This window comes from Phyllostomus hastatus, unplaced genomic scaffold, assembly GCF_019186645.2.
Source record: "Phyllostomus hastatus isolate PE091 unplaced genomic scaffold, TTU_PhHast_1.1 phas_scaffold_93, whole genome shotgun sequence".
Lineage (NCBI taxonomy): Eukaryota > Metazoa > Chordata > Mammalia > Chiroptera > Phyllostomidae > Phyllostomus > Phyllostomus hastatus.
The window spans coordinates 28,208,099-28,233,601 of NW_025334042.1; the positions used below are offsets into that span (position 1 = coordinate 28,208,099).

The 25,503-nt window shown below is 38.8% G+C and overlaps 1 protein-coding gene across 3 annotated transcripts in view; it reads right to left on the reverse strand.

Moving 5' to 3' along the window:
* Window positions 1–9,690: 9,690 nt before the first annotated feature.
* Window positions 9,691–25,503, reverse strand: part of PDZRN4 (PDZ domain containing ring finger 4) — a 319,315-nt gene continuing 303,502 nt past the window's right edge. For all 3 annotated transcript variants that reach the window (XM_045829406.1, XM_045829407.1, XM_045829408.1), the window contains 3 exons: window positions 19,619–19,720; window positions 15,504–15,620; window positions 9,691–12,053 (listed from right to left, as the gene is read on the reverse strand). In XM_045829406.1, the coding sequence (XP_045685362.1) occupies window positions 10,527–12,053; window positions 15,504–15,620; window positions 19,619–19,720 (1,746 nt within the window). In that variant the 3' untranslated portion in view covers window positions 9,691–10,526. The remainder of the gene's footprint in view (window positions 12,054–15,503; window positions 15,621–19,618; window positions 19,721–25,503) is intronic.

Here is a 25,503-nt window from a genome sequence, read left to right on the forward strand (position 1 = left end):
TTATACTTGGACAAGTTTTTTTTAACAGTTCAACTTCCTTTCTTTCAGCCTCATTATAGATCTGTTTTGCTAGCCACTCTCAAATTCATTGGTGCCGACTATGCCAAATGTCAAGAGGTTATGTTTGTGATGCAGTCTTTCCTACAAGTCAGCCGTGCACCTGCCTGCTGAGCAGCACAGCCCCAAGGAATAGACAAGAGTCACACACAGTAACTATGCTATTCACTCAGCTTTTATTAAATGCAGGTCCACTTGAAGTAGAACACCAATGTCCATTAATATCCTCCTCACACTCTTAATGATCTAAGAGAAACAGAACATACACACACAGAGCAATCAATGGGGAATAATGAACTTGAATCCCAGAGTCTCAGTCTGCAGGTCTGGGAGACAGCACAGTGGGCAAGGGAGTGGTCAGTGTCTTGCAAAGAAGGATCTCCGGAGCCAGGTGGGCAGCAGGGCAGAAAAAGTCCTCAGTCCAGCAGGGCAGAGCCTCCAGCAGTGGATGCCATGGAGATCAGCATGACATGAAGCAACACTGTGGTGTGTGGAACTCAGTTGTCTACACTGTGGTCTGGAGCCTGCCTCCGTTATACCTTGAAAGTGGTGCATTCCATCCTTCTGGGCCTTTTGATAAATATCTTGACATCACTGATGGCAAGTGGGGAATTTCACAAAAGTTTGTCTATTTCACCCAGGAGCCTATCTATGGGTGGTCCCACTCTGCAGTCTTGGCTTTTCTGATCATATGTGCAATTATCTTAGATGTGTCTCCTTGTTAGGTGTGTCTCCTTACAAGATGTGTCTGATCTGACTTAGGCAGTTTCCCTCTTGAACCAAAGTGCCATGGCTGACTGACAGCCATCTTGATTGACACCAAAGGCTCCACTTTGTTTTATACACTTTATGCTATCTTTATCAGACCAATGTCATTTTATTGGCTCTGCTCTCCACAGGCACTTGGAATCTGGGACTGTGGTTCACCTGTCTGGTGGGAGCTGGAACCATGGAGAAGATTCAGCTTCTGTCACAGATGCTGCCTGAGGCGAGAGGGAGCATCCAGGAGCAGATGGAGGGTGGAGTTAATGGAGGCTGAGCCTCAGGGACCCGCCCCTCATTTGCTCTCTAAGGCCCTAGGAGGGGCTTGGTCATGTGTTCACATGGTCACCCTACTTTTGTACAATTTGTTAAATTAAGATATTGTGACTGTGATTAGTCAATCACTGCTGCTTGGTTTCACTTAACTTTCTTCCTTTCACATTTCCCCTCATGTCAGCTGGTTACACAACAACCGTGGACATTTTAGAACTCAGTCTAAAGAGAAGATGACTTGAGAACACACACACACACACACACACACACACACACACACACACACTGAGTTTATTGAGATATATTTTTGTGCTTTTCTTTTGTGTATAATTTTGAGTTCATAATTTATTTTCTCTAAATTAGAACTTCTGAATGTTTCAGCCACAGGTCCCACAGAACCTGGATCTTCCCCTGGAAGGGGAAATGCCATGGCTTTCCTTCCTCCTGTTCCGCATTGCCCTGTAATTGCCTCCATTGGTGAGTCCAGCTGAAATGAGAACTTGGTGTGGACAGTACGGGGATCTCTAGAGTAAGGGAACGAAGATGCCCTAGGAGGCAAATAAGCCTAAAATGTCACAGCAAGGAAGTAGGGAGAATAGGTCCTTTCAGACTCAGCTCATAGGAGTTCAGATTGTGCCATCTCTGTGGAGGGTAATATTTACAACAGTAACTCTCAGAATCACAAGTATACATACCCTTTGGCCTTGCGATTCCATTTCCAGAAAAGTGTCTGAGATATACTTACTCATGCATGAAATGGTATATATTTCTCAGCTTATTAATTAAGGCATTGATTGCAATAGTTAGAGATTAGAGTCAATGAAAATATACAGAAATGAATGATAATGTAACACATTTATGGTTCATCAATACAATAGAATGCTTTTCCCTTTCAAGAGGAGGACAAACAAACAAAAAACCATTTGTAGACTTAATATGGAATAATTAAGTAAAAAGGGGTTGTTCAGTATTGCCATCACTGATGTAAATAACGTTCATAATCCTTCAGCTAAAATTCTGAAATTCATAAATTTCTAGAAAAAAATCCCACATTTCCCCATAAATAATTGGGTTGCAAAACCTGACCTGAACATGCATGAGGCTACTTACAGTTTAAATATGCTTTGCCGAAGATATGTTTATCTATTTGGTTGAAGGGTACTTTCTTAGATGCCTCTGGGAATGTTTCTAAAACCCACTCTTCACACTCCTCATAAGGATTTTGCCTGCCACTCTTCACACGGCAGAGAGATGTGACATCACCCAGATAAGCAGGGCAGGACCCAGGGGATGAAGGCAATTTGATAAACTTCTTACCTCTTTGACACTCAGCAGTTTCCTGCTCACTGTTTCTCCCCTGGTAACCAGGTCTTTGGGGCCATGAAGGGGCCGAGGTGAAAGAGAAGGAACCAGTGGGTGGTACCATTGGTAACCACATGTGTTCCTCCAGATCCTGTCTAACACTATGAACTCCATGTCCGTATTTTTAATTTCCCATCAGACATTTCTCCCTGGATTGTACTATTGGCACCTTAAAATCGACATGCCGAAGACTTACTTTTTCACCTTATCTTACAGGTCATTTTTCTTATGCTAATCTTGTTCTGATGAGTGGTATTATCATTAACTTGGTTACCCAACTAAAATCTGAACAACATCCTCAAGTTCTCCCTGCTGCTGTTTGTCTACCATTGTATACCCAGTCATTCCCCGAGACCTGACTATTCTACTTCTCTAATAGGATTGTCAGATAAAATGCAGGATGCCTAGTCAAATAAAAATTTCAAATAAATAATAATTAATTTTAATATAAATATGTCCCCAATATGTACTCACATTATTAAAATATTCATTTTTTAGAAATTCAAATTTAACTGGTGTTCTCTGTGTGTGTGTGTGTGTGTGTGTGTGTGTGATTTTTCCCCCTAAATCTGCAGCCCTAGTTCCTAACATTTGTCAAATCTTTTCTCCACATTCACTGGTTCATCATTCAAGCTCTTTTCTCTTCTGAGTCACTGCAACAACCTCCTAATTGGCTGTCTTTCATCCAAATATTTCCCTATCTAATATTAGGTCTAAATTACTAATATACAGACTTTCAAAAACATGAATTTTATTGGATGAATCCTCCACTTCTTTGCATATGAAACACTTCATGACCTAGCTCCTGCCTAACTCTCCCACCCTTCTTGTAACTAACATGCCAGCCACACATTATATGAAGAAACTTGCCAATGTGTCTGCTGGCTGACCACAGAAGCTCTTCCACAAGCAGCCCAGCAACAAGCTTTGTAAGGCTAGCATGCTGGTAGTCTTGAGTGCACAGCTAAGAGTTATCCAAGTGGAGGACAATCCCTTCTTTTCTCATCTTCTCTGTAACTATGCAAGTGTCAGAAGATCCAGGTCTCTCTTCTAGGGCACAGCTCCATGATGTTCTGAGAGTGGAGAAGGCACATGTAGTCTCTCAGGATGTGGTAACCATCAGGAACAATGGGGAGTCTCCCATTCAGGTTTGCATTACTACTTTGCATGCTTTGAAACTCTGACAGCATAGTAGAGGCCACTCAGAAAGGGCTTGGGAGACTACACCTGACATAGTTTTCACTTGTATAGAGGTGGAATGTTTAGAGGCCTGTGCAAATGCACCAGTGGTTCAGATAAATAATAACTACTGTGAGGATCTGACATCTAAGGATATTGAAAAAATTATTGATGAGCTGAAGGCTGGTAAATTCCAAAACCGGGGCCAAGGAGTGGACACTTCTCTTAACAAGCTGGGGGAGCCTCACTGCTTTGACTGAACCACCCAAAGGGCCTGGTTTCATTGTGCAAGCAGACCTTTAATTTGTATTCAACTGTTACTATGCCACTGGAGAAACAAATATGAATCTCCTACCTAGAACAATAGAAAGAAAGATGACTTTTAGAAGGAAAGTATGTGATGTGGCAGCTGGTGAATAATGGAAGGAGGGGCTAGGCATTTTTCACACCAACAGATTGTTATCCTATTTTCCCTTTGGAAAATGTCCTCATTTACTTTACTAGTAGAGGATGAATTTATGTACCCATAACAAATTGGGGTATGGCTACAACAAAAGGATATTTAGACATTTGATTATGTTCATTATTTATTGGCAATTTTTAGAATATTAGAAATAAAATGGGTGATGAGGATCATTTGTTCCCATATTCTCATTTCATGGATGAGAAAAATGGAGGCTCAAAGAAGGAAAGCAACTTGCTCAAGATCACAGAATTGATGAGCACCTGTCCTGTGGGTAAACCGTTAATCCAGGCTGCAAGACTAGGGAAGGCTTCCAGGAGATGACAGCGCATAGGGCGCCCTCACTCCTCTTAATCCTCCTGCGCTCCTCACTGGCTCAGTCATTCTGCACTGACTGATTTATCCACTCAGATTTCTCTTCATATGCTCATATATCATCTCGCCAAGACAAGAAGTTTATTAATGACCCACGTAAAGCATTTAACACAGTGAATATGGTAGGCTCTCAAACACATTTCCTTCCCTTGACTGTTTTGTATCTTTTTGTGTGTCCTCCATCTGATTAATTTTCTGAATCACTTTCTGTTTGAAAAACTAGGTCAGGCTAAATTAAAGGGACACAAATAGAGGTCTAGAGTAGGGTTGGTTTCTTGAAACATTTGAGTAGGCTTTGCTTCCTAGAGTACTGCACAAATGTTCCAAGATACGTTGGAAAGTTGCATTCTATCTAATCTCTTCTTAATGCCACCAAAAATTGTGAAGTGGGATAAATATCTTAGTTTATTAAGTTTGGTGACTGAATAACTAGCTTTGACTGTGCACCCTACTGAAACAGCTCTACAAATGGATTTCCAAGGGCTTCTTCACAACGTCACATTCCTGATCATGGACTGGCAGGCAGCACCGTGGCAAGGGGGGATAACAGATGTGAGGCAGAATGTAATGATGTACTAGGTAGCTCTAGAGAAACCATCATAAGCTCACTGACTGATCAACAACAAAATTTACCACCATAATTCCCCATCATAGGTAACATTAAGTTAAAAAAATAAACAGGTTGGCCGTTATAGTAGTGCCACCAAAGAAAGGAAGTCAGCACATCTGATGACACATGGAAAATGGTGTTGTCAGTGCCCGGACGTCTGTTTGAAGCAGAACTGACAGTGCTTAAGTGAACAAGCTGCTCTTAACTCTGATATTCATTCTTAATGTGGAGACCACCAGCAATGGAAAGAAGAAAAAAAGTTGTATTTTTTTTTGTTGGGGGGACCATCACAAGTTTGAAGCTAGAATCTATTGCTTAGTAGCTATGGAATTTGTGGCAGATAAATAAAATTATATTAGCCACAGTCTGCTCATGTGCAAATAAAAATAATGGCTGCTATATACAGAGTGCCCATTCTGTGCCAGCGCTCATCTATCTTTTTTATATGCATTAACCCATTTAATCCCCAACCTACAAAAAAAGGCCACAATTGTCTCCGCTGTACTGAGCAGTAGCAAGCTTAAGTAACTTGTCCAAGAAAACAAACATAGGAAGGGGCAAGGCTGAAGGAAGTAAATGAGTAGTGAATATTAATAAGTTTCAAATATTTTATTAATAAGTTTAAAACATGTTATTTACTAGTAGGCTACTAAATAATAAGTAGGGCCCTAGTTTATAGATTGCCCGTGAACCGAGGAACAATGTTTATTGTGATACAACACTGTTGACTGGGATATGTAAAAAATGCACAGCACCCCCAATCCTGAGCAGCTGCTGTTTAGTAAAACAGAAGAAATGCCAGAAGGACATATGTGGCAATGGTGACTAACTGTGCAGTACACTATACTCATGACAGACACATTATGGAAACAAAAATTAGACACTATTGGGTGGAAAGTCAAGTGAGTGTTAAGACAATATATCACCTACTTGAGAGTGCAGGAATTAGAGCAGCTGTTAGCAGGAGTTAGGGAAAATCTCCTGGAGGTGGGAACACATGAAATAAATATTAACAGAGGGATGGACAAAGAGAGAGGATTTAATCTAACATGTAGAGAGTGGTGTTGGAAATGAGAATGACATGTTTGAAAAACTACAGGGAGTCCTGTCTGACTAAAGCAGAGGCTTTATGGTGCCCATTTACTCTGTTCTACAAGAAGATTTCTTACAGAAGTGCTCCAGGGTAAAGTGGTCTTGCTCGGCTGAAAATGGTAGCACACTTGAGTGGAGAGAGAGAGAGAGAGAGAGAGAGAGAGAGAGAGAGAGAGAGAGAGAGAGAGAGAGGGAGAAACAGAGGGAGAGAGAGATTCAAAGTGCTCCTCAACAGATAACTATCTTGGTCAATTATTTGCCAGTAGCTTCCTGCTGTCACTAGTCACTGAAATTCTAAGACCATATCATGCATATTTACAAGAGAAAATGGTTTGTTTGATCTAAATTTTAAGTCTGTTAATATAACTCCAAAGACATCCATTCCTATATTTTGGAAAATAATGCTAGAAAACTGAAGGGAGAAAAAAACTTCAAATAAGTGGGAAATAATTGGCTGAGAAAACATTTTTTCCAGTTTTTTTTTCAATTTAAAAAACTAAAACTGGTCAGCAAACCTGCGGTAGTGTTCAACTTTATTAATTAAAAATTAAGAAATTATTTATTAATTATTGTCTTATATCAATTATATTCATGGTTTTTACTAGAAATAGAAAAATAACAGAAATTAACAATTAAGAGTATTAATAGAAGGTGAAAGTTAATTAAATTTTAATTAAAATTTAAAGAACAGCAGTTGAAGGAGCATCAAATTATTTATCTAAGACACAGTCTTCTTGAGGTCTGAGTTGGAAGTGTCTCCTGGAAGAATGTGAATCAGACAGGAAAATCTGACATTAAATTATGGAAGTCCTTCGACAATGGTCTCAGACAATCAGATTTTCATCCCATTTCTTAGGGAAAGATGCCCAACCAAAGGTACCTCATCCCAGTGAGGAGATGCAGGCCAAGAGCTGCCGTCACATGCAGACAGAATGGGGAGGGTGCATGGGAAGCCCGGTGCAGACCGTCAGAGTAAGTCACCGTGAGACAGTGACAGTCTGGCCAGAAGGTAGTTTAACTTTAATAAAGATAATTGGACACATTTTGAAGACAAATTAACACTGGTTTGTGACTGGTCAGATAATAGGCAATTTTCAGAAGACTGGGGTGATAGGGATGAAAGAGCAGGTGAACAGTGGCACCACCACCAAACAAGGAATTTGAAGCAGAAGCTCATTGGAGGGTAAAAAGAGTATGTTGATGTGGAAGATTTAGACACTTCAAGACATGGGTTAAATTAACACATAGTTATGGAAAGGCTATGCCAGAGAAGGCCCCCTCACCCCCCATCGGGTGCTTGGGAAGGAATAGTCCGCACAAATTGAGATGGCCGTGTCAGCCTACTTCACGGCACACAGTGAAGGAATGGCCTCTGAACATATATTATTTTCAGCTTCCTTAGGTCATTCACACATGGATCCTAACACCCACTTCTGGCACATCTTGAATATAAAAAGCAATAAAAGGTGTGGAATTGCAAAGGCAAGCCCAAGTAATTTTCCCTCTTTACCTCCACATATTTCTTCTGAACTGAGATAAAATATCTCACATGTAAACAATCGTTTTTCTTTGCTGAGCAACAGATTTATTATTCATTTACTAAAAAACATGTTTAGCACAAAGATGTTATGTAGAAAGATAAAGCATAACACTTTCAGATTTCCACTGATTTTTGAAAACGACATTTCTCAAGTGGTAGAACTATAAAAACACAGACATGAAAAACACCATCACATTTTTAAATAATTGGCAAGCACACTTGGCTTTAATAAAAATAAAATTAAGCTGGTAACTTTGGAAACACAGCATTCTGTGAGATGTGTACATGTTTCTTCAGGAAAAATTTACATGTTTGTTCCAAATTACATTTATCTATGGGAGTAATATGAATTCAATAAATACTTAAACCCAGTTGTGTGGAGAGGATACACAACAAGCTTAGGCATCAGATCAGGAAAAAACTGAGCTCTTAAGAAAGACAAGCATTCTTACTGAAAACCATTTAATTAAAAGTTAACTCTCAGCACCATCAAAGTAACCTTATTGATTGGGTTAACAAAGGCTAAAGTTAGAGGTGATGAAATTTCCAATTGTCTTATGGTTACTATCATTATCTTAAAATTTCTGAGTCCAGCTTTTCATTATATGTAAATAAGATTCACTTCTTTCCATCTATGTAATAACCCTTCAAAAGGTAAGAAGTTAGAATTGTAAAAGAGTAAAGAAAGCAATAACGAAGGGACCAACATGTGTAGACAGGTAAATTAATAACATAATTGAACTCAACTAGTATTCATTATTATTAGTCATTCTACCAGAAGTTTAAAAGACAGAGGAAGGCACAAGGGCCGAAATCCCTGAACTTAAAATCTATGCAGGGAGACAATAAGTTCTATGTATGTGATTCAAATACAAAAAATAAAATTCCAAGGTAAAACAATAGTGCAGTTGTGTCAGAGTGTATGTCAAAATGCTGAGAAAATCTGGTGTCATCAAAACAGGCTCTGAAGAGAAAACATGATCATGATCTAAGGGAGGTGTAGGGCTTGGCACAGAGTCCCACAGAGGAGAATCGCATGAGATAACTTAGTGAGAATGGGCAGGTTGTTGTCAAGCCAGGAATAACTCAGAGCAGATCTACAGAGAGGGGCAATCAGCAAGGTGGGCAAGCCAATACATGACCTTGAATATAAGGCTGAGGCATCAGAACTGGATTTAAGATCTAATAAGGAGCCATGGTAGGTTTTTAAATAGGAAAGTGGCTTCAAAAATATTCAGACCTTGTATCTCCATTAAGTTAAAACAATCTCTTGGGTTTAATAAAAATTTGATTGAACTCATGTTTGCATGCACAGGGTTGACCTGGCTTTCACTCTGGAGGCATTGTGATTGACATGACATGGTTTATATATTTTCTGGTGAAAAACTAGGTTTGAAAACTTACCTGATAATCTAACAACCTCACTTTTTAATAAATTTACATGAAAAGGCATTTATAGTTGACTATGTGGAAAATGATGAAAAAGATGGTTCCCAAAAATTTATTCCCAAATGATTGAATAAATAAATGCACATAGTGTTGTGGATGAAATTGTGTCCTCCCAAATTCTTATGCTGAAGCTCTAACCTGCAATGTGATAGTTGCTGGAGGTGGAGCCAGCCTTCGGGTGGTAATTAGGTTGAGATGAAGTTACGAGGGTGGGGCCCTCATCATGGCATCAGTGCCCTTACAAGGAGAGACACCAGAGAGCTTCCTCTCTACCATGTGAGGACACCGTGAGAAGGTGGACATTTGTTTCAGCTATACAGTCTATGGTATTTAGTTTTGGCAGCTTGCATCGACTAATACCTACAGGGTCATTATAAACAACCTTAGACACTTCACTGATCCTCATCTCCACATCTTGCCCTAAATTTTCTTGGCTTTTCCTTACGCCCAGGGGAAGCATGAACTCATATTTACAGGATTTTAGTTAGCATCTGTGAGATGCTCTACATATGTTACTTCATTTAACCCTGGTAAGAATATGTGACACCATGACCTATGGGAAATATTTCAAGATAATTTTATTGAAAAACAGTGATAGAAAATGTACACATTCTATTATCCACAATTAGAAGTCTTCTAAACAGTATACATATATAACTAATTTATATCTGGTAACCATAGTGGACAATGAAAATAAAACACTCCTTGATAAGTTTTCTTAAGGATAATCAATAATTTATTTATCTTTTATTGTCACAATTATCACAGTTATCTAGCTACATGACCAATGCCACTACATATCACAGGAAGATTGTCCACCTACACTTGACTGAGACAAAGACAACGGCCATCCATGTGTTAAATGTACAATGGGATGCTAAAAAGAGGTGGCTTTATGTATAAGACAAGATGTGGTACATAATTTATTAACACGCTTGATTTAATACACATTATGCCAAGAAGCAAGCATAGAAAGGTTTTGGCATTGATTTGTTATTAAAGTAGAAAATAAGTAAATTAGAGAAATAAATCCAGATCTTAACTTACAATAGATACATTAAAATAGGAAATTAATTGGCTCCTCAGAATTTTTGTTCAAGTTTTTTTGTTTTCTTTCCTTTTGTTTGTTTTTATATATAAATGAGTAATATGAATATATCACAAGTTAAAGAAAGTCCTCAGCCAAAAAGAAGGTACCAGTATATGAAAAACAAATGAAAAATTACCAGGTATTTTTGCTTACAAAAAATTTAAACTATAAAGAGTCAGAAAATATATATAAAAACGCCACATTGAACGAGGCAATCATACTCTACCCAAACTGGTAGCACCCTCTTAAAATCAGTTGCGTTCCATTCACTCGGTCATACAGTGGTGACTGACAAAAAGGCATTATGAACTCGTGTGCCGTCCGGAGACTTGGCCCCATGGGTCATCAGTTCTTGGATTGTCATCCAGTTGTCCAAAATTTTCTTGTTTCTTTTCTTCATCATCTTTTTGTGACTCAGTTCTATGATGTTGATCTCCTTCTTGCCCTCGCTGCCACTCTGAGGACTCTCCTTGAGACACTCTAACCGGCTCCGCATCATGAACTCTCGGCGCCGACGCTGCTCTTTGGCGCGAACCAGGTGTTGCTTTCTCTCCTCTTTGCTCCAGTAGCGCCCCATTTTCATCTCACTCATGGTGTCATCGTCTGTTGTCATGCCACTCCGCTCCTCCTTGATCTTTAAGGCACGTTCCTTCAGAATCCGGTCTCGCACTGGTCTCTTTGTGATGTAGCGGGTCCCATCGCTCCTGATTTTCACCTTCCATTCCATCTTGGGCTCCGAACACTTCTGGGACTCCTTGCACATGCTCACCAAACTCAGTTGACTCTGAGCGTATTCGACGGCAGATTTCTGTTGAATTAACTGCATGTAGCTTTGATAATGCCGGGCATGTGCTGGGATGTTTGCATACCTATATGAGGAGCTGTGGTAAGGAGAGAGGTAAGGGATGTGTTCGCTGCCCATCTTCTCTTGATCAGAAAGCTTGTTGCTTTCTAAAACCTTCTCCTTGCCTTCCATGTCACAACCTTGTTCAGTGTTTTTGGCTTTGGTGGAGGTCGACTCTTTACTGCTCTGTCCAGAAGAGGACTGATTGGCTGCAATTGTGCTTCTCAGGTTTTTCTTGTTGGTGAGGTTGATCATTCTTGGAAGGGAGCTGTCAGGGGAGCGGTCCACAGTGAGTGGGGTGCTTCTGCAGCTTTCAGCTGTGTTGTAAGCACTAGAACTGTCCTTGTCTGACCTTTCTGGGTGTTCAATGATGTCATCTAATTTTCCCCTTTGCGTATCGATGCTGGTGTTATAATTTCGGAATCCTCCATCGTGCAATGCCCAGATGTCTCCATACTGCTCTGTTACCTTATGCAGCCTGTGAGCCTGCATGATATTCTGACACTCAAGTTCAATGTTTCTTAGCTCTTCATTCAGCAGCTGTAGTTCATGCTCTACTCCTTCTTGTTCCCCTTGGTTGCATTCTACTGTGCTGCTCGAGTAATATAGGTCACACTCTCCATGGTTTTGAATCTTGCATTTGAGCTCCAAGAGCTGCCGGAATCGTTCACACTCCTCATCTTGGTTGCCAGGGCAGTCGGAATCAATGTACTCACCTGACACAAAGCTCTCATTGCACTGAAGTTCAATGCTCCCCAGAGTGTCTTGGCTCTGCCCCAGCTCTCTTTTGCTCTTCAAGGACGTGCTGTTGGGATCCTCAGCTGCGTTCTCTTGCTCTGAGCTCTCATCGTTCCTCAAGCTTTCGTCTGTGCGTCCCACTCCACTGTCCTTCTCGTGGTTGTTAGACGAAGATGTGGCCGTGTCTGTTGTGCCTTCTTCTTCTTCTTGTTTCTTTGGCTAAGAAAATAATGTTGAGGGAACAAAGAAAACACCAATTGTTGAAAACACTGGAAAAAATAATGCTTCTTGGCAAACACAGGGGTCCTAGAAAGCTGCTGTAATTTTAGTATCCACAATAATTTTAGAAATAAAGGCAATTAGCTCAAGGCCCTTTAAAATGAATTAAAGAAAATGAAAGTTGCTTGAATGTGGCTATGTTATTCACTTGGGGGTAAATATAACAGGACACAGTTTAATAAGTGATCCTTATCTTAAGGCCTTCTCTTATTTGGGAAACTCTGGTGTGAAGGTGTGTCAAGGAGGTGACTGTATGAGTTTCCGAGGTGATAATAAACAAGAGAACAAGTACGACAGGATATCTATGGTCTTCAGCACCGTGAAGGTCTGGAACTCAGAAGCTGCATCACATTATTATTTTTTTCCTAAACTTTAATTTTAGGGAAATTTTATTGATCTAGTAATACACTGATAATGGATAGTCAAACATCACAACATTTCAGGAATAGGGGAGTATTGGAGCTTGGGACCTTCCATCCATAGGTGAGGAATCTTAGTCTCAGGTGAATTTAGCTTATTAGTGACAGAGAGGGGTCAAGAAGGCCAGGGCCACCTCCCGCATCTAGGATGCCACATTCCCATACACACGTGCTTTGACCTCAGTGCATCTCCAAATCATGTGGTTCAAAAGCAACATTAGTGTCTTAGGGCTCATTTGGGGGTACTTAAAAAGATTTTAGTGTACTGAGAATAAATTAACAGTTCCCATGGAAGTCTGAGCCACACTGATTGCCAGACATAGGCAGAGTATCAAAAATATATTTTGTCAAAATATACATATTTTGACATATATGTATGTATTTTATTTATGTGTATATAGAATTCCCTGGTAATTTTGGGCTTTCATGCAGAACAGTGGACGGCCGGTGCCCTATGAAGATGCAGATTTAGTTCTTTCTCTGTGAGTAGGGAGAGGTCCTTTTCCCCCTGCTCTTCCTATAGTTTTCTACCTGGTAGTTTCCAGACTGTATTTTCCTTATGTCTCAATTTTTTGTCTAGCAGGTGTATTTATGTAATCAAGCCTGCTTGTGTTAAAGAAGGACAGAATGGGTGATAAGAGGTATTCTAGGACAGGTCTGAAAGGGTTTCTCCAGATAATTCCTTTCTTCCACAGAAGTAATGGCCGAACAAAGTGTAACAAACGGAGAGGGGAGAACATGGCCATGTACCATGTTACTCTAAGAATCTCCATCTTTTCCTAAAGTACTTTTTCTCATTTGTTAAAAACACACTAGGATTGATTTTAGGTGTCTTAATGATAAAATAAGCGTTATAACTAAGTATAATTGTAACTAACAATGGAAAGCTTGTTCAATCCCTATGTCCCTCCCTATGAGCTTGTAATAATATCAAATGGGCTGATAGCTGCCCATGTGCCATAAAACCCAGAGGATATTACTGATCCTGGACATTGGAGTCTCTATGCCACATTGTTTACATTATATTTTTCTACATCTAGAAAGAAAACACTAGAAGCTGAAAAACACTAGAAAGCTAGTTTTTGTTTTTTTGTCCATGCAGTGTAAGGGATACAGACAAGTGATGCTCCGGGAGATGCTATGCCATGTGTCAGAGCAGCCATGGGGCCAAGGGCAGCGTGGGAAGTGCAATCTCCATGTGGCTGTGTATTTGCATTTTTAAATACAGATGTTCATTTGGAATTCAGTTTCCCTTTCTTTCATCGCTGGTTTATGAACAAATGTGAAAATAAAAGTTTTCTATCTCAAACCTGGAATTTCTAGTTTCTAAGGTAATGCTCCTCTATCATTTATCATTTCCCTACAGAATTATTATAGTGGCAGGCAATGCTTCTACCGAGACATTTCTAATGTAGTGATATTGTTTATAAGGGCAAAGGACTTTTAAAGGTTTCTGTACTTCTCATCATTATTTCAGTCTCATGACGAAGAAAAATTTTCCCACCATACAAAAATCTAACCTCAGAGACATTTAGTGTTATCCCCAAGGACCTAGCATTTGTATCATGTGATGAGGAGGCAACATTTGGCACTGTATCACTTCACCTGGACAGGATCTCCCCCTTCTTTCTTTATTCCAGTATTCTCTTGTCAATTCTGCATCAGGTCACATTTTGTATCTCAGAGAGAAAAAGCCTGGAGCAAGGTCTTTCTTGCTTATAACCAGAAGCTGCCACCCCAAAATATCTTTATCTGTGGCCAGTGTTGAAGTCATACATAAAGATTTCAATCTGTCCTCTACTGAAAAGCCATCATACAGAGGCAGCATTGCTTTTGAGCTTGTTTGTGATGTGGCTAATGAGCATCCATGATCAGTACAGAGTGTGTAGCATACATGGCTACATGGACTCTGTAGTTTACAATCCAATGATTTATTTAATATATGGACATGTGCACACACACACATACATCTCTGTTATGAGATGCTAGCATGTCAATATATTTCATCATTCAGCTTGGTGAAGTAATGGGATGTTTGTGTTTTATGTTTCTAAGCCTAACTGTCAAGATTTTTTAAAAAATGATCTTTTAGGATGTGTTAAGAATTAATGCTGAGAATAGGATGATAATTAAACAAATTAGTAAACTGACAGCAGAAGTGTTAATAGAATTACATCAGACAGATGAATCTCATGAATCTTACATAAACAAAATCTATGATATATTGATTTGATTTGTATCCAGTAGGAAAACAACAACAAAAATGCAAAGACTTGGTTTGCCGCACAGCACAGTGTGAGCTTTTACTAGTTATGAATTAATTAAGGGCAGAACTTCGCTCATTTTTCTTTGTATTCTCGGGATCAAGTGTGGTGCTGGGAACACTTCAGGTGCTCAGGGTTTTTTGTTGAATAAATATGTGATATTATGGCAAAAGGTTTTCAATAATATCAAGTAGAACTGCTCCTATTTTTAGTACAAAGTTGTAATCATGATATGAAACACACAAATAAACTTACTGGCTTACATCATGTCACCATCTTCCCTTAGTTTCCTAAATATTCAAATACATACACTAATTCCAAGATATAAAATGACTGTTCAGGGGAGAGGCTCCCTTATGAGTTATATTTGTCTCCAGCTGGCATGCTGAGAAGGAACATGCATTTTTACTATTAAATTTCTGAACTAGGATGAGCAGTATCTGGGTCAGCATTTGAATATGACTGTACTCCATCAACCACGGTCCCTAAGCTTCTCAAACTAGAAATATTCTTAATAGAATAAAATTGTATTGACTCCCTCTGCTTCATTTGAGATTATCATTTGCTCTAAAAAAATTACCATCACAGAGATGTTTGATCAAACTCTTTGATTTTGTTTTTTTTTCTTTTTACTCCATTTGTGGTTATATATTAAAAAAGAGAACCAGCAACATTTCAGATGATGCAGTTCAAATTGTGGGCCCTACCTGCTCCACCTCATTGGCAGTGTGCTGCATTGCTTCATTATGTTGTTCTTCCAACATCTCCAAGTTTAACTCCTCTAGGAATTCATTCCTTTCATCTTCCAGCCAGCCTTCATCCAGCTGCAAAAGAATACATTAGTGCATTAGATTAGGTTAGTGGGGACCTGTGCTGAAACAGGGGAGACTTAAATGGCGACAGCTGACCAGTTCCTTTTATCATAATGATTCTCTTTAGAATACCAGCCTCTGGTAGTTCACCTCTCAGAAGGAAGAAAAGGTGTTAAAAAAAAAAGTTGGACTCTTATGCCTTTTATCCTTTCCTGAAGCAGAGCTACAGATTTTCTCTCGTAACCCAGTAGATCTCATGGCACAGAGCATTACTGCCTTTCACAGTGTATGAAAGGCATACTCTGTAATCCACAGCTGTCACGCTCATTCTCTCCGAGAGTCCCCACATTAATGAAATGCAGAGGTACACATGGGGCCATGAGAAGACGGGGCTTTTTTCCTTAACAGCAAAACCCCCAATGTGACTGCACACACAGTGCCACTCCCCACACACGGACTTGGCCCTCACCCTGCTTTTCCATTTCTCAGTGAATGGCTTTCAAGTTAGCAAGATGGTAGCTTGCCACAAATACAGACATCATTTATGCTACCTGAAAAAAAAAAGTTCTAAGTTATTTTCAATACCAAATTCAAAAAAAGTGATGCCCTGTCGTGTTTATTTTGATTCGTTTTCCAGGCCCAATTCCATGCTGTGTTTAAGGGTGCTGGAGTGGCATGGAGTATGCAGGTTTTGGTTGTGGGTGCTAAAAGCAAGTATTCTTGGGGAGTCTCACGCAAATCTAACCAAACACATCCCGATGGCCTCTTAGTGCAAGTGAAGTAGAAAACTGGCCATTACCTTGCTCATACGATGAGTGTTGACAGCCAACACAGACAATTTTTCTCCAAGTGGATTCGGAAGCTGGGTTACATAAATTAGCTCTCAGCACTTACTAAATTAACTGAATTATTGTCAGATTTCTGCTCTACTCTGTTATAGAGACACACCAGCTTTCTAGTGATCCCAAATTGACAATAGTTTGAGGTGTTTTCATCACTAAACAAATGGGCAAAATAATCTTTTAAAGATAAGTGAATCTAAACCTTAAAAACAAAACAAATCTAACAAAAACACATTAAACTTCACCAGAAGAGACATTCTAGTATATGTATTATATTCATTAACATGCAGGCAATCAGAGGTTTCTTGATATTTATTAAAGGCTATCTAGAACTAAAATTACCTCAAATTTTACTGGGGCCAAAAGCCTGAACACATTTGTTTATCTCATTTGTCTTAATGTAGCCTTAATAACTTGATCAAGTTCCACCCCACTGGCTTTGATATGCAGATGAACTATGAAAATGAAGCTGACTAAAAATTTAAATGCAGTCCAATTTATAATTGTCCAAATTTTACTTCCTTTAATCCCTTTTAAGTTTCACGAAGCTGCAGATGCCAGACTCCAAAAGAAATTGCTTAAAACTAGAAATGTTTACTTTTTATAGGCACACCAAGGAATATTTCTTAAATCAGGTCAAAGCAAAACGTTTGCTGACACTGACACGGAATGATGGAACAAAGTCTTCTGAAATTTAAATGGAAATGTGGGAAAGGTAAGGAGACCACAGGTTAGAAATTACTGGTTCCCTATAACTCTCTTCTTATTAACTCACCCCGCAGACCCCTCAGTTGCCCTCTGGAGCCAGTGTGTCTGTTTTGATTGGACTTTCCTCAGAGCTGGAGGTACACACAGCACTGTAAGGGGAGGTTCTTCTTGCTTCTTCCTTTCCCCATCCCTTTCCACCTAGATGTGCGTTAACGGAGACCTGAGTCTAGTGCTGTGGCAGAGACCGACCTACCCCTTGAGCTGAGCTGCAGAAGAGGGAGGACCGTCATTATAATACAGGGGGATCTGTCTGCACGAGTGGGTCACACACTGGCATTTCAGAGAAAGAAACAGCCTGTGCTGTCTCAAAAGTAGTGGCTACAAGTTCTTATTGAGAGCCCTCTCTGCCCCCATGTCCCAAGGGGAAGAGGAGAGAATTGCAATATCGTTAATGGTCTGAGGAAGAAAATGGGCAGAAAATGAAAGAAAGTTGACAGGGAATGAGAGAAATGAGTTATTTAAAAATATTGCACAGTTGCACAATATTGCCCCTAGCAACTCTGTAGATCATTTCCAAGAATGTAGAGAATATTTGAAACATTAAAAAAAATGGCTAGGAAAAGCACTCAAAGAACTTCCACATTCTCCCTGAATCAAATATACATGCAAAAAATGCAATAGTAAGATATATTAAAATTGATGAAAAATATGGTTGATATAAAGACAAGGGGTTTTTTTTTGGTCTTTTTTTAAATGTCACTTTATATCATCTACTGCTTAAGTTACATCCCTAAAGTATGGTGTTAAAATGCATTTTCTTTCCTTGTTTTTCTAAATATCTGATTTTCTGAAGGCAATTAGCTTCATTCCAGTGCCTGAAGGCCAAGGGGCTTCCGGAGCACGGGACTCACTCGGATTCTGATTTTGACAGACAGAACAGTGTCCTGCAGAGTCAGGCGACCATCCCTCATCAACTGTGGAAAGGAAATCTTATTTGAAAATTCATCCTTCAACACTGCTTCCTTTGGGTCAGGAGTGTATTCAGATACGTGAAAATGCCACTGGGTCTACCTAGCATACGTGTTCCATCGAAGACCAACAAGATCTGGTCTTACATCATTAATTCCTGTTCTTTCCAAAGCCCGTTATAGCTCTGTGGGAAGGAAATGCTTTAATTCTAAGTTAATGAGGTTCGCTAGCAGTTACCTGGAAAGGGCAGGGAAACTACGTTATAACATTGAAATACCTTTTCTACAACAGGGATGACTATTGAGTTCTCTTTAACTTACCATGATTTTCACTAGTCTGTGTTTAGCCTCATCCTTCTGTTCTTTTTCAAGAAAAACAGGATCAGTGATATTAATTGGTTTCTGATATTTCCAGATAATTACTACAATTCCATATGTATTGTAAAAATTCACTCCCAAACAGGCAGTCCAGACAGTGGTGTGGGCTCCCTTCCCCACTCCTAAGACCTCAGGTGTGCAGCTTTACTCTGCCCCAGGCTACGGCAGGCTTTATGGGAACCATTTAGAATGGTCAAGGGCATAAAGGAAATATATGCGGAAAGGGTGATCTTTTATAACTACTATATTCAAGTCAGGATTCGGTCTGACACTGAAATATACTTACTCAATCTAATTTATAGATAGTATGTAGTTACTGAGTCTGAAAAATATCAGATCAATAACCTAGGAGACAAATGGTGATATAACCAACTTCACTCAAACTACTGACAGATGGATAGAATGGTGACAGTGTAATGTCCTTTCTGCATTGCGGTGGGTATAAAAGGATATAAAAGGAAGGACCAATAGTACGTTTCGTCCACCATTACCTCTCCTTTACTTTCATGGTATCTCCCTCTGTGAAGATAGAAAAAAATCCCTTCAGAGGCTATCAGTTTGTTTTTGGGCTAGACAGATGTTGTCACACTAAATTTGGAAAAAAATCATTTACAACACATGGAACCACACCATGCTATGTAAGGCATTTTATTTAATAAAGTTATTCAAGAAAGATTTAAGTGCATAGTTAGATATGCTAATGTTTCTCTCATTAGAGATTCTTTCAAGACACCTTAATATGCCAATTAAGTATTTTTAGATGGAAACCTAAAGCAAGGATCCACATAGAATTAAAAATCATGTGGAGTCAACCATTTTTCATTTATGAATTCATTTAAATAGTTGGTGAGTGGAAGGGGAAACTAATGATTCAATTTTATGTTTTTCTTTTTTTTATGTTTTTCTTTTTTAAAAAGATGTTTAACTGTCATTCTGTGGGGCAATATAAGGGAGTTTTAACTTACAATTATTTTTAGTAGGTTGGTAAGTTAGAAAAGATGGCTCAATTATATTTTGATACTTGGTTTTGCAAATATCCGTGGTATTGATTTGATATAGAATAGCAGATAACAGACAGAAATTCGGTCTGGAGACTGCTGGTCTCTGCTCTGACCTGCATCTCTGGCCTCGCAACAAGCAGCACGATTCTCTTGCACTCATCGCTGGAGAGCAATGCCACTGCTTCTTCTCGATTCTGGACATCCTCGCCATTTATCTAGAAAACAAATGAAAGTGGCACATTAGTTTCCATTTCCACAATGCTGAACACAACAAATGGCAAATATCAGCTCATTTATGGTAAATGTATGGACAATGAAGCTCACACAATGGGCTCATCTTCAGCCCCTCAGTGGTAAGTGCCTTCACTCAATTACGCGCTTACTATAAGCGCCATATCGATCCCTGAAGGATGGCGGACATCAGAGGAAGCAGTTATGTTCATAAATGTCCAACCTGCGCCCTGGCAACATACATCTAGCAACACAATTAACCAGCCCTTGACAGGTGACGTTCATCTTTCTCCGCTCAGAGTAATGGAAGTGTCACTCTGAGATAATAGTGCTGGGGGGAAGCAGTGTGGCAATACCACAACTGAAATTCGTCATCCTGCATGCTTGCTGCGAGCCAATTAGAGAGCTGCGGTATTATCTCTCACCAGGCAACCCTCCCAGGCCACTGCTGATCGAGTTTTCATTTAATCGTTTCATATCTGTGTGTGGGTCTGACTCAGTTATCCCAAATCACTTCCAGAATATCTTTCAATACTTAACTAATCAAAAGAAGGAATACTTTATCAGTCACATCCTCATCAATACTCCAGTTGTATAAGATTTATCCTTATCCTTAAACAGTAAAACTAATGCAATATCTTAAGTCTCATCTCTTAACTGTACTTACATTTTTAAAAAATTAACATGAAGTAACATTAGCTTTTTGTAAGAATGCTTAGTGAAAGAAACCAAGCTTGAGTAAACTTTTGATTAAAAAGAAAAGACTCCATTGGCATTTAAATATATCCCTTTGTACTTTTCCTGATTTCTTACAGAGCACATAAAGTTTCTAAAGTTTGTATTTTAAACTACATTTTCATGTTTAAATGTATTTAGCTCTTAGTTAACCCATTTTTTTACTTTGGGTATTTTAAATTTATTTTACTTTATTGATTCAAATCCATAAAGATGATGAGATTTTTCATCTATAACATGTAATCAAAATATATAAAGAGAAATTTCAGTTGAGGAGGTCAAGTAATTCTATCTAAAGTATTAATTATATCAATAAATTAAAATGTGGCTGCACTGACCATTTTTTCAGTAATTAATCTAACATCTTTTGCTAAAGATTTCTGCTTAAAAGCAAGAAGTAGACTACTGAGGTTTTCTCATTGTGGGTCTCTGGGATTCTGGCTGATACATTATGACAGACATAAGTATCAAAAACAAGCCTAGGAAATCTCAACTTGGAGCCAAAATAAATGATCCATATGCTTAGATTCTTATCATATATACTTAATACAAATAAAGCAGGCAATAACAGGCAAAGGGGGGAAGCACGATCACATTTTGTATTTTCTTACTTTGACCAAATGAATATCACCTTAATTTTTCACTCACATATGTAGGAAATTCTTTTATAAGTTTCAAATGCACTTTCTTCCTTCCTTCCTTTCTTTCTTGGTTGTAATTCACAAATAAAATCAATCAAATTAGAATATAGAAGCTATGATTCCAGTATGGAGACTAATGACTGGGAAACATGTGTTGTTTTTTTCATGAATATATATCTGAAAAGATATTTTTGTACTGAATCCAAGGACTTTTTTGCTCAAATAAAGATCAATTGATGGTGATGAATTCATTTCTCCTCTCCCACCCCTAATTAAGTGCAGTTTGAAAATTTTTACTTCTTTTGAACTTTGAGGATTTATGTCCATTTTATACTAATTCTCAGTAGTGTATCTGCAATGCATCTATTTGTCTGTCATCCATGGACCTGATCACCTTCCCTCCACTATAGGCACATTGGACCCCAAGGGGATTGAGTTGGATCATCTTACACAGCTTATCTTCATCTTTCCCATTTAAAATAAAATCCTCACTGCTTTCTCCTCCTGTTCTCCATTTGAGTATATACATACTGCCAAATTCTTCATATAACTTACCATTAATCTACATACACTCCATTTATGTTAGCTTAATGTTTTTATGATGTTCCCTATATTAAAGTGCAGGTCACAGTGCCTTTTTAACAGGATTGTTATAAGGATTAAATGAGTTAACACATATAAAGGGTTTAAATAAGTGCCTGGTATAAAGTGCTCATGGTTGGCACACTTTACTGTCAATGCTGCTATTGTTGTAACTGTCGTTATTTATATTTTAATCTTCAGTAAAGGAAAAACTGTTTCCTTCTAAATAAAGCAAATCTATTAAAATTCATGCATAACAATGAAATCCACCATAGTAAACATGGTTCTGTTTTACAAGCTTTTTCATATATACTTTTAACTCTAAGAGAGCCATCAAGAAACAATATGTTTATGTTTCCTTTTAAGTTCTTTCACAGCTGGTATTCAACTCTCTCCTCTAAAAAGTCATAATGACCTAGATCTATGGTCCCCAGCCCTGGCAGCAGTCCTTGTTTTTCAGGTGGGGTGGGGAACAGATCATATGTTTTAGAAATACTTTTATATCCAGAATCATACATGGAGTGAAATGAATTTGTCACTGAAATCTGGCATGAAAGAGTGATTTATTGTTTCTTTTTCAAAACAAAGGTCATTCTAGCCAAAGGTTGGTAGCTGTTGTCCTTAGAACTTTAGTTTGATACCCAAACTGATGCAGAGGCAGGGAATGCAGCCATGGGTTTTAGCAGAAATGCTTCTCAAGGAATGAAAAGATCCGAGGGACAGAATGAGATAGAGCTGTCACCCTTCCTTTGTTCTTGCTCCTTAATGACTACTTGTAGCTAAGGGGCTGAAGGGGGGAAGTGCCTGGCTGTGCCTGCCAACGCTGGTACACGAAAAAGGGCAGTACCCAAAAACAAGGATGGGAGACAAAGAGGAGTTGGGTGGCGTCAGTGCAATTTAATGGAAGACTTTCGTTTCAAAAATGAGAGAGGGAGGCCCTGGACAGGTAGATCCATTGGCTAGAGCATCCTTCCAATAAGCCAAGGTTGCAGGTTTGATCCCTGGTCAGGGCACATATAAGAGTCAACTAACGAGTGCATAAATAAGTGGAACAACAAATCAATGTTTCTCTTTCTCTCTCTCTCTCTCGCCCCCCAAATCAATACATAAAAAATGAAAATGAAAAAGAGAGGGAAAGGGAACTAGGAGAAGGCAGCATGTAACTTCTGTTACAAATGAGGAAAAGCTTTGCTAGATAATATGTCTGTCTCATTTTCCGTGGGTAGCTGTGCACAAATATCAGTTTCAAGGTGGATGTTGCCTTGGCTCAGAAGAAATCTGTAGCGATTACAAAGATAAATCAGTTAAAATTTCACTTTAGGCCCAATTTCCTGTATATGCATGTGTGTGTGTGTGTGTGTGTGTGTGTGAAATGCTAAAATTCTAGAAGTGGTTTAATATGGTTTTTTTTTGCTTGAATATACCAATTTCTATTTGTCCCATATTAGTATATCAGAGGCAAGTGGGCAACTAAAATTGTAGGTGTCCTGGCATCTGTATGAAATTTCTTATTTGAAAACACAAGAATGTTAGGCAGAAGAGAAACAATTCATTTCAATGTGTTTATATTTTAGGGTGCAGAGAGAGAAAGTGAATGAAGTATAGAAATGTAGAGATGGAAAAAAACAGAAATCAGGTAAAACAGCGTATAAAGGGAAGAAGATAAAAAGAGCAGGAAGAAATGCCGAGGACCTGTTTACGTGTAGAAAAGAGGAAGAGAGAGCTTGTGAGGAGTTTCCTGTTCCTCCACTGGAGTTTTTGCAGTTTTTTTTCAGAGAGCATTCCTTAGGAATACAACTGACTTGGCCAACATGAAATTAGTTTGCTTACACAGAATATTAAATGGTTACTGTCTTAAGGAGAAAATGAAAATACAGCACTCTTTCCTTTGGAAAGCTGACCATAGGTGCTATTTAATCCTTCCTGTCTGGTTCAGAAATGTCATATCTTTATTTGGTGCTGCAATTTCATGAGAGGACTTCCCCATATTAATTCCTGAGGACATATCTCATACCACACATTTGTGGTAATAGCACAGCAGATAGAATTGTCAAGCATGTGCAGAGAAAAAACACACACACGATAGCTAGAATATGTTCTCATAAAGTTGGTTCATGGAGTCTCTTCTGCATAATCCCTGCCCTATACTAGTCTCCTGTGCGCAGCTCAGTGTGTGTGGTGTCATTGGGTGAGGTCATCTAACAGGGCCACGCTATTCGTCATTTGGAAAAATTGAGCCACTCAGTGAGGGCAGGACCATGGAAGTACTCTACTTAGGTCCTCAAGAACAGGAAATTAAAATCACAATTGCTCTAAAGAGATTCATTTAAATAAAAGCCCCAGGAAACTTGAAGGATAAGAAGCAAATCCTCCCTTTCTCTCACTCTCATCTCCCTGGGAAAGGAGTCATTAATTCTTCATTACAGGGTATCCCATAATCTCCTCATCAGCCATATGGGGGCTATTTGTCTATGGGTACAATTTTGTCACAGTTTTATTTAATATAATTTCACTATCACCCTCCCGACTCTTTGTTTCCTGTGTGTGCAGACAGAATTGAATTCTAGGCTTCTTAATGTGACATGTATTTATTCATTAAGTGGGACATATTTGCCACTGAATCTAAAGGGATCAGACAGACAACAGCACTTTATCAATTTTGCTGTTGTTTCTTCAATGAACCAACTCCATTAAGAAATGCCATATTATCCAGCAAATATTTTATCTAAAAACATTTTCTGTCCACAATATAGCCAAGAATAAAGTGTCAAAACAGGCAGTATGCATATGTGGAAACACATGTATTTATTTCTATCCAACTCTAGCCACAGAACTAATGGAGGTCATTTTAAAAGCTGTGTCCGTGAATATGGCCTATGGAAAACTGGTTAGCTGAAACCTAGGGAGGGAGCCAGTGCAGGTGCAGAAGGTATTGGGTGTGGCGTGTGGGTGGTGAGAGGAAGTGGCAGCTGGAAACAGCAAGAGAGCAATGACAAAATATAGACCTGACATATCAGAAAATGTAGCCAATAGGGTCATGTTATACAGGGCACAAAAACTTCCAGACTTTTTAGTCACTGAACAATTTACTCTATTTATTATAATGTTGTGTAATGATTGCTGGGCGTAACATGGCCCTGAGCATCAAAAAAAAAGTCACATTCTTTTTAGTGTACTTAATTGGAGATTTTAACAAAGTGAACAATACATTTAAAATTATTTCCAAACAAAAATATTAAAGTATATTTAAAGCTTTCTTTATCTAGATCATACATTAAAATGGTACCCGTATTTCTTGTTGAGGTTGCACAAATAAAGTTTTATTACAGATTTTATTCATCTCTCCTATCACTCTCCCCACAGAATACCTTTGTTTCATTCATTCATTCATTTATTCACATGTTCATAAGAAAGACACTGAAAATATTGGAGTAACAAGACTAAGTCTTGGCTTCCTGATTCATTTTCCTTCCTTTAATATGTCCAATGCCAGACACAGCCTGGCTTGTTAACTATGGGCCCCCACTTAGGGAGTTCACTGAAGTAGAAATGATATATATTCTGGAAGTTTCCTGGAAATGAGTGGGACCATTAATGGTCACTAATTCATACTTTTAGTCTTTTTAAATTTGAGTGTTAGTGAAGGGTCTCTGATGAAACAGGAATTCCATGGCACCTAGCGAGAGGAAAGAAATGTATGCAGAAGTGATGTGGTTCAGTGGCATGGGTACACCTTTGTCATGACCATGTCAATCGCATTTTTAATTATCTGTGTATGCAGCCATCTTCCTAATTATACGGGGACTGTC